Raw genomic sequence first — 13,886 nt, forward strand, 5'->3', positions numbered from 1 at the left:
ATTCATATTACTAGCCACTATACAAAAGTGGTATCGATGATGGATCTATCGAAAAAGAAATAAAAATGTTGATGAGAAGTACGTTACGAAATCAGAGTCATTGAATACTAAAATTACTCCAGAGACGGGCGCTCCTCCGAGTCAATCGTGAGGATAATCTTGTCGCCCTCCCAGCGAGCACTGACCTTGCTGAGGTCATCGACAACAAAGTCAGCACCCTGCAACCAGAGGCGCTTGGCATCGTGGGTCGTCTTGAGACCGAGCACACGAGCACCAGCGCGCTTACCGCTAAGCACACCAGCCGGGGCGTCCTCAACGACAATGCACTTGGTGATGTCCACCTTGCTCAGGTCCGCACCCTTCTTGTAAGGCTGCGGGTCAGGCTTGCCAGCCGTAACATCGTCCGCCGAAACGAAGACCTCCGGGGCATCCGACGACTTGGTCGACAAGAAGGCCTTGCGGGCGTAGTCGCCCGTAGCGCTGGTGACAATCGCCCAACCAGGACGACGGCCAGGCTGCGCCTTCGAGCCCTCGTTGATCTGAGACAGAAGCTCCTTCACACCCGGGAGACCGACAATGGTGCCCTGCGGGTTCGCAGCGGTCGGCTCCGAGGTGGCCTTCTTGCGGTTCTCGTCCGAGATCACAGTGATGCGGTCCTCGAAGCGAACAGCCTCAGACTGGGCCTCTTCCGGCGAGAGGTGAGGAAGACGCTCCTGCAGGTTCTCCACGGTACGCTTACCGTGCGAGTTGTGCAAGAGATCGTCCAGGTCCATGCCGTACTGCTGAGCGAACTCAACCCAGACGGCGCTCAGGGCAGCCGTAGAGCTGATAAGAGTCTACAGTGTTAGTTCTTCATGTAAATGATCAAGTACATACACCATCCATGTCGAACAGCAGCGTGTCAACCTCAACCTCGTAAACTGGCATTTTGATATGAAAAAGTATGAAGGAAAAAAGACCGTCATGTTTCGGCTATTATATGGGCTGGTGCCTTGCGATGCGCGTTTCACAGTTCATGCATCTCGCGTTTGTTCTTCCATACAATGTCCGTCGCGGCGCACAGAAGTCCAACCTTTCCCGGTGCTCACCATGCAGGGATTAGATAAGCAAGCGATCGGCCTGTCCTTGTCTAAGGCACTTCAGTATTGGAGACATCCGATTGGTTTTGCTTACCTGCTTCAGGGCATGGCACGTGGGACGCGTGTCCTGCAAGCAGTCATCAACATCACCGTACGCATGAGAGCTATGTTGATGGCGAATAATATGGCCGCATCGGGTTTGACGAATATGGCACGACATCCATTTGCCCTGCCCTGGGTCTGGTAGAAGGTCCCGTGTCAACGTGAGCCATTCGAGACAAGGGGACCAAAAGTCTATTTGATTTATGGTCGAAGCAGTGAGAGAGAAATAGAGATCCTCGAGGTATGAATCCTCTTTTGCCTATTGGGGCTTTGATTCAGAATCAATAATGAGAATTAATTTATCGCCTTCCCATCGTGCCTGAACTTGGCTCAGATCCGAGACGACCCAGTCCGACCCTTGATCCCACATGCGCTGTCCATCGTGCGTGGTACGGAGGCCAAGCACCTTGGCACCAGCGCGCTTACCACTTAGCGCACCAGGCGGCGCATCTTCCACCACCAGACACTGAGAGATATCAGCATGACTCAGCTCAGCGCCTTTCAAATACGGCTCGGGGTCAGGTTTGCCTTTAGAGCAAACATCGGACGTGACAAACACTTGTGGTGGAACGGCTGTATCCGATGCTTTAAAGGCTTTTTGGGCATAGGCACTGGTGGCTTTTCATAAGCTGGATTGTCGATATACGTACCACTTGTTACAATGGCCCAACCGACGCGACGGCTCGGATTCTCAGCACGGCCAGCATTAATCTAGTAGGTTAATTATTTCGCATACGTACCTGTGCCAATAAATCACGCGCACCTGGCATCGACACGATGGTGCCCTCTGGGTTGCCCGTCTCCTTGGCCCGGCGCAGATTGTCTTCCGCGATCTCCAAAATACGACTTTCAAAGCGAATTACTTCCTGTGCGAGTTTCTCGCCTTCGAGTGACGGAATATAGCGCTTCAAGTTCTCGACAGTACGGTGACCATGCGAATAATGAAGCTGGGCGTGTGAGGATATGGATACATACCACATAATCAATATCAAGATTGTACTGATTCGCAAATTCTACCCAGGTTGCATTCAGGGCCGGCGTAGAATCGATCAGAGTACCGTCCATATCAAACAGGACCGTATCGACTTCGACTTCGACCTTCATGTTGGCGGAAAAATGAAGCCTTCATCCAGGTGGAGGCCCAGTGTATAAATCATAGAACGCGGCCGTGCCGTCTGTGCGTGTACTTTATTTTCAATGTCAGGCCCAACATTGCCATTTCGTCGACATGTTCATGACGTTGCACGAAGAGGCTTTGATGCCGTTGGCGCCTCTGGTCTGTATGACAAAGCCCGGCCGTCTTGTATGTCTCTTCCCAACTTACCCAGACCCATTGTCCCTGATCCATCGCGTATTGCAAGAGCCTGGTTCCCAACCCCTCCGTATTATCGACTTGGGTGCCGGCACAGGCATCGCTACGCGTCTATTGCTACAGGAGGCTCATAAATATGGTGGAATTCAGTCACTTCTCGCGGTTGATCCGTCCCCGGGCATGCTTTCTCATCTCCGAACTACCTTATGCGACGCTAATGATGGGTGGGTAGCTCGATTAACACGGCAAGGTATTGTACCGCCTAAACTTCGTGTGGAAATCAAACAGGGGACGTTTGATTGTTTCGATGGCGGACATGACAACGATCTCGTGGTGATTGCTCAGGCTTGGCACTGGTGTCCCGATTTTGATCGCGCACTATCCCAGATTGCGCAATCCCTACGACCTGGTGGGATTTTGGCCCTGATATGGAACCTGGAGGACAGGGACGCAGGTACGTATGCACATTCTTACGGTAGCAACATGGGTGGCCCAACTCCGTGATTTGTATGAGCAATTTGAAGATAATACACCTCAATGTACGTTTCTTGCGTCACTGACAGGAAGACCGACACATGCGCTGGCATGCCATGTACGACGCCCCCAGCTTTGCACGCTACTTTGAAACGCTGGAGCCCATCCATATACGATACACCCTTCCCACGGATATGTCTGGCGTGATCAATCGCATGTTATCCAAGTCCTACATCACCGTACTTGACAAAGACCGTCAGGCAGACTTGAGCGCGCAGGCGGAGGCGCTACTCACCAAGCCCGAGATGGATCGCACTATGCTCGATTCAGCCCAGCAAATATGGGCGTATCCTTATCGTACTGGTATGTGGTAAACTAGTACACCGCATGAATTAATTATCAGATTTGCACATGTTCCGTCGCTGTGCCTAAAATTACGTCTGCACCGGTCGGTACAGCAGAGTCGTTACATACTACCATGTAAGCACAAGCGATTCACATACCTTGTTCTTATATCGTGTCACGGTGCCCATAGCTAGCACACCGTTTTTAATGGCGCCTGTGGCCAAATGATTCAAAACGGCATGGTTGGGTGCAGGTAAAATGCTGTTGTCGTCCACAATGGCTGCAGCTGTATTGATGGTCGTCTCTTTGTTGGCCATCGTCGAGTTCAACAGGACTTTTTCAAGCTGCCTAGGAAGTTGAGGTGGTGCCGGAAGAAGAGAAGATGCTTCAGGCTCTAGCTCTTGCTCGGCAAGCTGTTCTTCTGCTTCTTGCGCGACTTCAATGCTCGGTGGCACTTCCGACGTCCATGCGCCCTCGGCATGCCCGGGAATTTCATCCAGCACGTCCCATTCGCCACGAGGATTCGCCGTAGAGGAGCGAAGTTCAGCCATCGCGCGTTTCCAAGCTTCGTCACGGTGCACATCCAGACGAACACGGTCGTCATCAGGCTCACACGGATTCGGTATCTCGACATAATTGACGAGCGTGCCGTCACCGTCAGTGGCTGTATGCAGGTCATGCGATACACGCCAGCGGTTGTCCACCACGAACTTCAACCTGTGCGTGCCAGGCGGGAGATACAATGTACACAGAAACGGTGTGCCTGGCCGGATTTGCCGCAATGGAATTTTGCTGCGCCATTCATCGGCAAATGTACCTGTCACATATACATGTTGTCCCTTTCCACGCCAGATCAAATTCAACGGCGTAAGGGGAAGTTCAGGCGAATGAAGCATATGATCCGTCTCCATATGTGCCATATCGTGCAACTCCGCTGGGTCGTGCTCATGCTCGTGGACGGGCACAGCATGCTCTGAAGAGAAATGTAGGTGCGGGACCGTCACAGCCCTAACAAGGCGTGGAGAGTCCCTATCCTGGGACGCCGTATCCAACTCGGTGGAGCTCGAAGTGGATGGAGGAGCATTCTCCTCTGCCGCCGCTGCATTTGCAGCCGTTTGTGCCATATGGGCCGATGTATATGATCTCGGAATGGCCGTGGGAATCTTCAAATACGAAGGCAGCGCAGAGATCTTGCTGCTGCGTCGATTGCGAGGTTCTTCCTCACTGCCAGAGTCTGAGACATTCCGCTCCATGGTGGGCTCTGGCAAAGTCATTAGCGCTTCATCATTAAACAGGAACGACCGTCGCAGCGCATGGCTGGGCATGCTAGGCTCATTCACCACCAAGCTGCCTCGTTGCTCCGCGCGCGGCGTATGAGGTGCATTTGCAGGGCCTGATACAGCACGCGGTGTAGGCGCATCTGGTGCCACTTCGATGTGGGGCGCGTCGGTCTTGATACCGATATCACTCACTGGCGGCCTTCGTGCCGAGAGACCCTGTGGGGAGTTCCGACCAGAGTCGGTATAGATAGATTCAATGTCACTGCTCGACAGCGATGGCCCGCTGTCCTGGTCCGTGGCTGAGTCGGGCTCCACGAGACTCATGTCGCTTCCGCCATATCGACCATATGAGCTTCCGGCTACAATCACATGAGCCCTGGTGGTTTTCTCCTCAAAGATCGTTTCAGATGCCTCGCTATCACTGTTCTCTGCAGAGGACGGCGTAGCTAAGCTAATGCTGTGGGAATACAGATGACCTGGCCGGTGTTTTGTGATGACGGGATGGTCGTCACGAGCGTGGGCATTTTTACCGTGTTTACGGCTTTTGGCCTGGTTCTCGCCATCCTGGAGCACCGACTGTGTATTTCCCATCGCAATAACGATGCGTGATACACTTACGGCCACTACGTCCTTTTGTCTATGCACACACGATGGGTGGTCAATAAAGCTGGTTGTATGGCTACCAAGGGACGGAACGGCGGGTGAATGGAGGTGTGTATGGGACACTGGCGCCCCTGGAGCGAGCATACACGTCCTCCTGCCCTTTGCTCTACATGAAGGTGCATGTACGCAATTGGCACCCGATAGGCTACTGGCGTATGTACAAGCAGCTGCCTTACACAAGACTGGAACGTACGCGATCCTGATGACGTATGTGGTATTTGCCAGAACTACTTTGATGGCGTATGTGGCGCCTGTCGTGATCCTGGAGATGCATGTCCCTTAGGTATATGATCATGCATGTACTTACGCTGTAGCCGTCGGCGAATGCAGCCATGAATTCCATTTGCATTGTATTACCAAATGGCTCTCGGAAAAGCATGAACCGTTGTGCCCCTTATGCAAGCGGCCATGGGGTACGTTTTTGCACATGCTCACGCTCAGTGGAAATCCCTCCCGACCATGCTATCTCGTCTTCCGCTACGTAGGACACGAGTCTCTTACGCGATACCCCCTATAGACCCTACGTTGTAGGTAGGTAGGTCCAAGCCCCCTACGACTTATACGCGCTTGCTCGCGCTCGTCCACTCCACCGCACGTGATGTGTGTTGTTCTCTTGCTACCACATGCCCCCCGCATCGCGCGTGCATACGAAAGAGCGCTCAGCGCTCTCGCCGATGCGTGCGCGTGCCTCTGCAAGACGTGTGCTAACGAATGCGACCAACAAAGCAGGCCACATGACCCGACATGCGGCGCCACCTTACGAGAAACCATCCACTACAGATATACATAACCTGTTTGTGCTAGAGAAACAGCGCATGCAAGCCACACAACGTCGTGAGAGTGCTGAGCGCGAGAGCCGTCGCGAGCGGGAGCGTCATCTGGATGAAAGATTGCATTCGGAGCGTCGTATCGCGCAAGAAATGCGGCCTGCGCAAGGTCCTGGCTGGCGTGGCTACCAAGATTATGAGGTGGATTTACTGCAGGCCGAGCATACGCGTACTGTCCAAACACTCGAAACAGAGCTTGCTAAGCTCCGAGAAGAGAATGACAAACTCAAGGAAGAAGCGGCTCAGCAATCCCATGCGCAGCACCAATTGGATGCAACGACATCCGCGTTGCAGCAACGCGTCGTAACCCTTGAGACGGAACTGGCCACGTTTCATGCACAAACGTCTGAGCTGCGTGAAGAAGCGGCGAAGACGCGTGAATATGCATCAGATCTAGAGCACAGGCTTCAAGAAGCTGAAGCACTACGTCGTAAGCTGCACAACGAGGTCCAGGACTTGCGTGGCAATGTCCGCGTGTACGCCCGCGTTCGGCCTCCACGCCATGAAGGTGCCGTGATAGACATTCGATACCCTGATCGCCGCATGGCTACACAGATTGAGGTGCATGCGCCTATGGAGAGTGCTACCGGTTCAACGTCTGTGAAGACACATGCATTTACGTTTGATCATGTCTTTCCGCCGCAAGCAACACAAGCCACTGTGTTTACGGAAGTAGCGGATTTGCTTCAAAGCGTGTTGGATGGCTACCATGTACGTACGTACCTGACTGACAATAGACAACCATCTTTGCATACGGTCAAACTGGCTCTGGGAAAACACATACGTTAGAAGGCAGTGCGAACCTCGAATGGACGCAAAGCGCCACGTCCATGCTGGAAGAGGAAGCAGGCTTGATTCCTCGTGCCATGCATATGCTGTGGAAAGTGGCTGCGGCTCAGCAGAGCCTTGGATGGAGCTATACGTTTGAAGCGCAAATGGTCGAAGTGTACTTGGACCAGGTCGGTGACTTGCTCAGCGCCGAGACCAAATGTGAAATTCGGCATACCCCGACGCATACACACATTGACAAGGCCGTGGTAGCACCGTTGCACAGTCCGGAGGATGTGTACCAACTCTTGTCCCAAGCCAAGCAACGACGGCATGCGGCTGCGACGCGGATGAACGAACGGTCTAGTCGCAGTCATAGTATATTTGCTCTCCGGGTGCGTGGCACTCACACCGAGGGGGAGAAAACCGATGCTGTGCTCAATCTCGTCGACTTGGCAGGTTCAGAGCGACTTGCAACCAGTGGTTCTGGATCAGATGCCCAGCGATTGAAGGAGGCACAGAGCATTAACAAATCGTTGAGCAGTCTGGCTGACGTTATCGGCGCCTTGGCGACAAATGCGAAGCATGTGCCCTATCGCAATTCCACCCTGACGTGGCTCCTTAAACCCTCGTTGAGTCGCGGGTCCAAGACGTACGTAAATGCATGGCATAGAGCTAACCCCTACCAGCCTCATGTTACTAGCACTATCTCCGCTACAAGCGCATATGGGGGAAACCCTGTGCTCATTGCGATTTGCCGCACAGGTTCATGGCACACACCTAGGCGTAGCACGTACAACGCGACCCCGTACATAGACGTAAGCCCCTTACTTTTCGCTCTCCTCGTCAGCGTACTTGAGCTTGAGCTGAGCAATCTTCTCTTCCACGTTCTTGATGTTCTCCTCCGTCTGACGCGCTTGGTTCGACACGAAGTACTCACGCTTCAGCTTGATGTTGTCGACCACACGTGGCAAGTCAGCCGCATTCGCCGGCGGCGGAATACTCAGGCTCAACAGGGCCGACAGCATACCGAACGGCACATGCAGTGCACCATACTCCGACTCGGCCTGCTTGACCTGGTGATGCTTCTTGTTTTTGCCCTTCTTCTTTGCAGAGCCAGCAAAGTATTCTTCTTCCTCGCCCTTCTTGCGCGCGATGACTGCACCTTCCGGCACAGCCGAATCCGTACGACGCATCTCCGGCAGCGTCGGCAGCGCAGTCGACGACGACGAGGTCGAAATGGCGTCTTTCTTCTGGGGCTGTGCGTCCGTCTCGCCACTAAAGTAGCGGATCAGCACATCACAGTCTTCAATTTCCTTTGCAAAGGCGGGCATAGCAGCCTCCTCGCGCATATCCTGCTCTTCCTGCGCAAGACGGGCCTTCGACGCCTCCAAGCGCTCCTTGCGGATCGCTTCGTTGCGGCGCTCTCGCTCGGCATGCACGCGTGCAAAGTACTTGTCGTTCTCGGCATGGTACGCCGTCAGACGGTCACGGCGCTCCTGGTACAGCTCGTCCAGTGTCTTTGACAGCGCTGTCCGCTGGTTCTGAAGCTTGCTTCGGCTGCCGAACGTCTTCTCCTGCTCCTTGGCCAAATCGTCCAGCTCCTTCTTGATGGCGTCGTAACGACGGTTCGCAGCGGCCGTCTCAGGATCATCAAGCGACGAGCGAAGCTCTTCGACACGCTTGCGCAGCGTATCAATCTCCGCCTGTTGCGTAGAGAACTGCTCCAGCGACCTGCGTGTCTTCTTGAGCATAGACACTTCGTGCAAGGCCTTGCGCTCCTCCACGATCTTCATCGAGCCAGATTCAATCTGCGACTCGATGGAGCGGATGTGCGCATCCAGCTCCGCGACAGACTTGAATGGCGCCTTGGCCTTGGCCGCTTGCAGCGTCTTGACCTTGCTAGCAATGCCATCCTGCACCTGCTTGAGCTCGTCAAACACCTTACCGCGCGAGCCCTTGCGACCAGCCTGCTCCGAACGAAGGGACTCTAGCTCAGCACGCAGTTCAGCACGGCGCTTGCCCGCCGGGGTATCAGTGGACGACTCACCAGAGAGCGCCGCACGAATCTGAGCAATCTTCGCGTGGGTCTTGTCAATCTGAGACTTGATACGCTCCATCTCCTCATTGTGCGCCTTTTGGTCAGGACGACCACCGGGAAGCTTCACGATATGAATGTGCGAAGTGTCGCCCTGCTCCGCGTTTTCAACCTTGCCTGTTCCGACCATGGTGAGAACCAACAGAACCCCGGACGGCGGCATCCCTGGCCCTTGTCGTTCATTCGCGGCCTTCTTCGCGCGTGTTCTATCACGTGATATATCTACGTGGCGCGTGCTTGCGAAGCCGAGGAGGCGTGTCGTAGCGCGCGTTTGGTCTCCATTTCATGCCAGTCTCCACCGAGCGAGGATAGGACCCTGAAGATATGTGAGTGTAAAGGATACATACGCAGCAGGCGCCTCCGGACGAGGCTCTTCAGAAATAAAATACGCGCTTCGAAGGGCGCGCTGGGCACTCCAGCGCTGCACTGGGTTGTAGGTCAGCAAACCGTGGGCCATCTCCAGGGCACCAGGGCTCACTAACGCGGCATAATGCTGAGCTAGACCATCAGGGGTATCAGAACTTGGGTCCGTCGTGGGTGTAGATGAATCGAGAAACTTGATTTGTGAGGTATCTTTATCGAGCCGAAGCAGCTCGTACCACGGGAGTGTGGTTACATCCGGCCAGGCGGATGCGGTGAGCGCACCAAGTGTGCGTGTGATTACATGCAATTGATGAATTTCGTCGCGACCTTGAAACAGGGCCTTTCGTGTAAATAGCTCCAGGAATAAGCACCCCGCACCCCACATATCCACTTCCGGCCCGTAATGCGTGGCGCCGAGCAAGAGCTCTGGTGGTCGGTACCATAGGGTCACCACACGATTCGTATAATCACCGGCTTTGCGTTTATAGTATGTGCGTGCAAGACCAAAATCAGCGAGCTTGAGAATACCTTGGTTGTTGAGAAGGAGATTAGAGCCTTTGAGATCGCGATGCAGAATCGCGCGTTGGTGTAGATAAGCTAAGCCATGAAGTAGTTGCGACGCAAGGGATTTGCGATGCGCATCGGTAAAGGACACTTTGGGATGGACAAGGATCCCATGTAAATCATGTTCCATATACTCAAATACCATGTATACAGAGCCGCTCCGGCTCGTCATGGTCTCGTGCAGGCGGATTACATTTTCATGACGCAGGGACTGAAGAAGCTTCATTTCCCTCATCGAGGTGACCGGGAAACCCTCACGAGCCCCGTCCATGCGAATACGTTTCAAGGCAACAAGCGTCCCCTTCCTCGAGGAGGTGGCTTTGTATACTTGGCCATACATACCTTCACCCACTTGCCCTACAATATCGTATGCCTCATCGAGATGGACATGTGCAGTGGACTCATAGGTCTCTGGTGTGGAAGAAGCAGGGGACTTATTGGCCGTAGACAGGCGCGCATATAGTGGCGGTGGGCCAGGGGGGGGTCCTGGAGGCGGAGGCCCCGCTGGATCCGATCTGGCGGTAGAATCGGTGCGTTTCTCCTGAACGGCTGTCCAGCCCTGCGAAGCTTGTCTAGCGCGTTCTGCTGCACCACGTATGCTGAGTGCCGTACCTTTACGAGGTAAAATCTTGGCTGTCTCTGTACTAGACTCTTTCTCTGAGGGCCCACGTACAGAATCCCTTGACCGGGACGGGGACTGCGTCGGCGTCGGTGATGCACTTTCTCGTCGCCGCTTACGCTCAGGAGGACCATAGTGAGACTTGGAAGAGCGATAAGAGGAAGAGCGCGGCTCTCTATGCCTCTCATCAAATCCATTATTCCTTGAGGAGGAGCGCTCATGTGTTGTATCACGAGGCCTTTGTTTGTGGTACGGATAGGTACGCCTTGACCGGTCACGATCACGACGGCGATCCCGGTCCATATCACGCTCACGATGGCGGTCTCGATGAAAGTCGTGAGATGATGCGTGAGCATAGTCGGAATCATTTTTTTGAGGGCGGCCATATTCGCGAGTTGGTCCATGATGGGCCTGTCGTGGCCCATCCTCTTGTCGACGATGGGACGACCACGACCAAGACGAGCGATCGTCGCGGTCACGGTTTTCATGCGGCTTGTTCGGGCGGTATCCCCGAGACGTCTCCTCTCTCCATGATCCTTCCGTATCTCGACGGGGAGGACCGTGTCCACCACCCGATCGCGATGACGCCGGACGCATATCGAGCACGACCTCACCTTGTTCGTGCAGCCACGACATCAAACGTCTGCACGTCCACCGCGACCGAGTCATGTGATGCCCTCCACATCCGGTTGGAGACGAAACAGTGGCGTTACAAATTGGAAATGCCTTAGCCCTGACAAGGTGGCACTAGGGCCTTCTCCGTGGACATGTCGTCAACGGTGCCCTATGCATCGTTTCACCCCGGCATACCAGCAAATATTGACACAAGAACAGGAACACCAAATATAGTACCCATGCAGACGACGCCTGGAATGCCAGGGGGCCCGGCAACGCCTACTGCACGAACACGACCAGCGCCAGGGAACAGCGACTCGAACCACCCGCCACGCAAGCGTAGCAAGGCCCAAAGCTGTGAGCCATGCCGACGCCGAAAGCTTAAATGTGATCGTGGCTGGCCTTGTGGTGCGTGTCGCGATAGAAACGAGCAGCATCTATGCACGTGGGAAGACGGCGTGGTGCCGGAGCGAGCTGGCCGTGACGTGAATGAATCAGCTATGATGCTTCAACGTATGGCTACGCTAGAGAACCAATTTGAGCGATTGCTAGAGCGTCTTGATAATATCCAGGCTCTTGCAAACACGAACGAAGCTAAGCCTGTGCCAAAAGAAGAGGTCAGCATGGCATCCGCTCAGAATCGTCGAAGCGAGGATTTGGGCGATGTGACGATGGAGAGTCTAGGCCTCTTTGGTATGTACTTCCTTCCATCCGGCTTGAAAGAACGTCAGCGGGCGCTTTTGCATATGCACTCTTTTATGTTGAGCCCCAATATGATCGAGTTGCTCTTTGAAACGTTCCTGTCCGAAGTGCCCTGTCTGCAGCACTTCGTGGACCCAGCGTACCTGAAAGTCTGCTCGGAATCCATCATGGAGCTGCGTAAGAATATGCACGCAGACCAGAACTATGTTTATTCGCTCGATGTGCAGAAGATAACCGACTATATTTACGCGGAAGCCCTGTCCTTTGCCATCTTCGGCACGACGCTCATTGTTACACGAGATATTCATTTGGAGTCGCTTCCTATGGAGTACGAGTCTATTTCGGCTCATTTGCGTTTCTTTAAGGAAGCGTTGATCGGAATGTCGTCGTTATCGGCCTTTGAAGAGCCTGATATTCGGTTTGTTGTCATCATGACGATGCTTGTCTGGGGCTTGAATGCCACCCGTAAACTTCCTATGGGTATGACCATTCATTTCCAAACTGTGCAGATTGCGCTGCTACTTGACTTAAATAAGGATCCACCTGCCGATATGCCTGAAGATGAGGCTAAACGTCGCGTGCGCATCTACGCAGAGTTGTATGTACAGGACAGGTTCGCTACTACGCTGCTGAAGCGGTATCCTTTGATCAAAAAAGATCCTGTACGTATGCCATCCTTGTTTGGCACAGATGAAGAGCAATCGCGCTACTTTACCGACTGTGAACGCCATCGCTTGAAAGTCGCCGATCTGTACTGTCGGTCCTCCGAACTTGTTTTGCCATTGCACGATACATATAAATACGTGTGCGATTTGCATGAAGAGGCTGTTCACTTACAGTCCTTGATACCCCTTTCATGCGAGAACGTGCCACTTTGTGATGCTCTTCAAGAGCATAAGAAAGCATACATGATCATTTCGGATGCTTCTCTCAGTTACCTGCTAATACGGATCCATCTGCCTTATTACATGCGTGGCTGGGACGATGAAGCGTACCAACTCTCACGTGATACGTGTTTCAGCTCTGCGCGCAGCCTATTACGACTTTTTCGTGAAGCGTTCAGTTGGAAGATTCCCAAGCCCAAAGGCGATGGCCCTGTGGAGTTGTATGTGCCAGAGGAGGTGTCTGTCACGGCGCGTATGTGGTTCTTCTGCCATTGGGCCACGGCAGCTGCCCTACTTCTTTTGCAGCATTTGACGATCTTAAATGAAAGGGAGGATCACCCAAGGTGGGATGCGTCGCGTGAATCGATTGTGCAGGATCTGTGCACGATGAGTCGCCTCCTGAACTATTTATCGCCTATATCGAGCATTGCACGTGAGGGCCTGGAATCCATGCAGCGTGTCGCCGCGCACGCGATGCGTCAGAACTTTGGTACCACCACCATGTCGATGGGCAACTGCGTCATGTACTGGGCCAACCGTAATTTGCAGCGTCGGCCTAATACGAATGCCAGCAGAAGCTCTGAACCTATCAATGTGCTGAACAATATGGTCCACAAAACAGGTATATCGCGTGATGCCTACGATGTAGCGGAGAAGGAGGGCGAGGCTGTGAGGAAGGTGTCGACGCCCGCTTTTGACCCGTCGGGCACCAACACAAGCCCTGGAAGCACCAGTACGGCGACGCCAATGAATAGTTCTGGCCCGGGTATGACACCTTCGATGTCGGAGACGGATCTGGATACATTTTGGGCCAAGTTTTCGCTGCCGACGGACAATCCATGGATGGACCTGCCCAATTTCCCTGCCGATGTCTCGATGCTTGGCAACCTGCCTGAGCCTTCGAGCCTTTTGCTGCCACAGACGCAATCGCTGGGCGCCAACATGGACATCTCGCAAGCATTGCAGCCGCGTGATCAACTGGTACCCGAGCTGACCAATTTCAATATTGGCACCATTGGCTCGTTTACCGACGACTTTTTGCGGTCCATTGACAATTACAAGGGCTTTGATCATGGTGGCACACCTACGCAAATGGCCATGCCCGTGCCACAGTTCCTTGCTCCGATGAATATGTGATATAGTGTGTTTATATGATGTTAGTCCATAGGTGGGGGAAAGGCAGGCAGGGAT

At 53.7% G+C, this 13,886-nt stretch overlaps 9 protein-coding genes across 9 annotated transcripts; 4 read left to right on the plus strand and 5 right to left on the minus strand.

Annotated features, from left to right (window-relative positions):
- Positions 1-113: 113 nt before the first annotated feature.
- Malapachy_0605 (hor2-dl-glycerol phosphatase) lies at positions 114-927 on the minus strand (the record flags this gene model as incomplete). The annotated part of the gene is made up of 2 exons (XM_018135121.1): positions 114-836; positions 877-927. 2 exons carry the CDS (start codon positions 925-927, stop codon positions 114-116), a joined length of 774 nt encoding a protein of 257 aa, XP_017990573.1.
- Positions 928-1,440: 513 nt separating this feature from the next.
- Positions 1,441-2,285, minus strand: Malapachy_0607 (hor2-dl-glycerol phosphatase; the record flags this gene model as incomplete). The annotated part of the gene is made up of 4 exons (XM_018135123.1): positions 1,441-1,799; positions 1,832-1,892; positions 1,922-2,128; positions 2,157-2,285. 4 exons carry the CDS (start codon positions 2,283-2,285, stop codon positions 1,441-1,443), a joined length of 756 nt encoding a protein of 251 aa, XP_017990572.1.
- Positions 2,286-2,409: 124 nt separating this feature from the next.
- Positions 2,410-3,341, plus strand: Malapachy_0544 (hypothetical protein; the record flags this gene model as incomplete). Its single annotated transcript, XM_018135060.1, has 4 exons — positions 2,410-2,461; positions 2,510-2,947; positions 2,973-3,032; positions 3,061-3,341. 4 exons carry the CDS (start codon positions 2,410-2,412, stop codon positions 3,339-3,341), a joined length of 831 nt encoding a protein of 276 aa, XP_017990577.1.
- Positions 3,342-3,401: 60 nt separating this feature from the next.
- Malapachy_0593 (snf1-related kinase complex anchoring protein sip1) lies at positions 3,402-5,183 on the minus strand (the record flags this gene model as incomplete). Its single annotated transcript, XM_018135109.1, has 2 exons — positions 3,402-3,440; positions 3,471-5,183. The coding sequence occupies 2 exons, from the start codon at positions 5,181-5,183 to the stop codon at positions 3,402-3,404; spliced, it is 1,752 nt and encodes a 583-aa protein (XP_017990566.1).
- A 182-nt stretch (positions 5,184-5,365) lies between these two features.
- Malapachy_0550 (anaphase promoting complex subunit) lies at positions 5,366-5,740 on the plus strand (the record flags this gene model as incomplete). Its single annotated transcript, XM_018135066.1, has 4 exons — positions 5,366-5,408; positions 5,437-5,538; positions 5,570-5,668; positions 5,697-5,740. The coding sequence occupies 4 exons, from the start codon at positions 5,366-5,368 to the stop codon at positions 5,738-5,740; spliced, it is 288 nt and encodes a 95-aa protein (XP_017990490.1).
- Positions 5,741-5,878: 138 nt separating this feature from the next.
- Positions 5,879-7,529, plus strand: Malapachy_0551 (kinesin-domain-containing protein; the record flags this gene model as incomplete). Its single annotated transcript, XM_018135067.1, has 3 exons — positions 5,879-6,793; positions 6,820-7,502; positions 7,526-7,529. 3 exons carry the CDS (start codon positions 5,879-5,881, stop codon positions 7,527-7,529), a joined length of 1,602 nt encoding a protein of 533 aa, XP_017990603.1.
- Positions 7,530-7,677: 148 nt separating this feature from the next.
- On the minus strand, positions 7,678-9,078 carry Malapachy_0596 (hypothetical protein; the record flags this gene model as incomplete). The annotated part of the gene is made up of 1 exon (XM_018135112.1): positions 7,678-9,078. One exon carries the CDS (start codon positions 9,076-9,078, stop codon positions 7,678-7,680), a length of 1,401 nt encoding a protein of 466 aa, XP_017990614.1.
- A 92-nt stretch (positions 9,079-9,170) lies between these two features.
- Malapachy_0566 (pkinase-domain-containing protein) lies at positions 9,171-10,628 on the minus strand (the record flags this gene model as incomplete). The annotated part of the gene is made up of 3 exons (XM_018135082.1): positions 9,171-9,264; positions 9,296-10,519; positions 10,549-10,628. The coding sequence occupies 3 exons, from the start codon at positions 10,626-10,628 to the stop codon at positions 9,171-9,173; spliced, it is 1,398 nt and encodes a 465-aa protein (XP_017990537.1).
- A 720-nt stretch (positions 10,629-11,348) lies between these two features.
- On the plus strand, positions 11,349-13,832 carry Malapachy_0573 (c6 finger domain; the record flags this gene model as incomplete). The annotated part of the gene is made up of 1 exon (XM_018135089.1): positions 11,349-13,832. One exon carries the CDS (start codon positions 11,349-11,351, stop codon positions 13,830-13,832), a length of 2,484 nt encoding a protein of 827 aa, XP_017990554.1.
- Positions 13,833-13,886: the final 54 nt, after the last annotated feature.

The sequence above is a fragment of the Malassezia pachydermatis genome (assembly GCF_001278385.1).
Source record: "Malassezia pachydermatis strain CBS 1879 chromosome Unknown scaffold8, whole genome shotgun sequence".
NCBI lineage: Eukaryota > Fungi > Basidiomycota > Malasseziomycetes > Malasseziales > Malasseziaceae > Malassezia > Malassezia pachydermatis.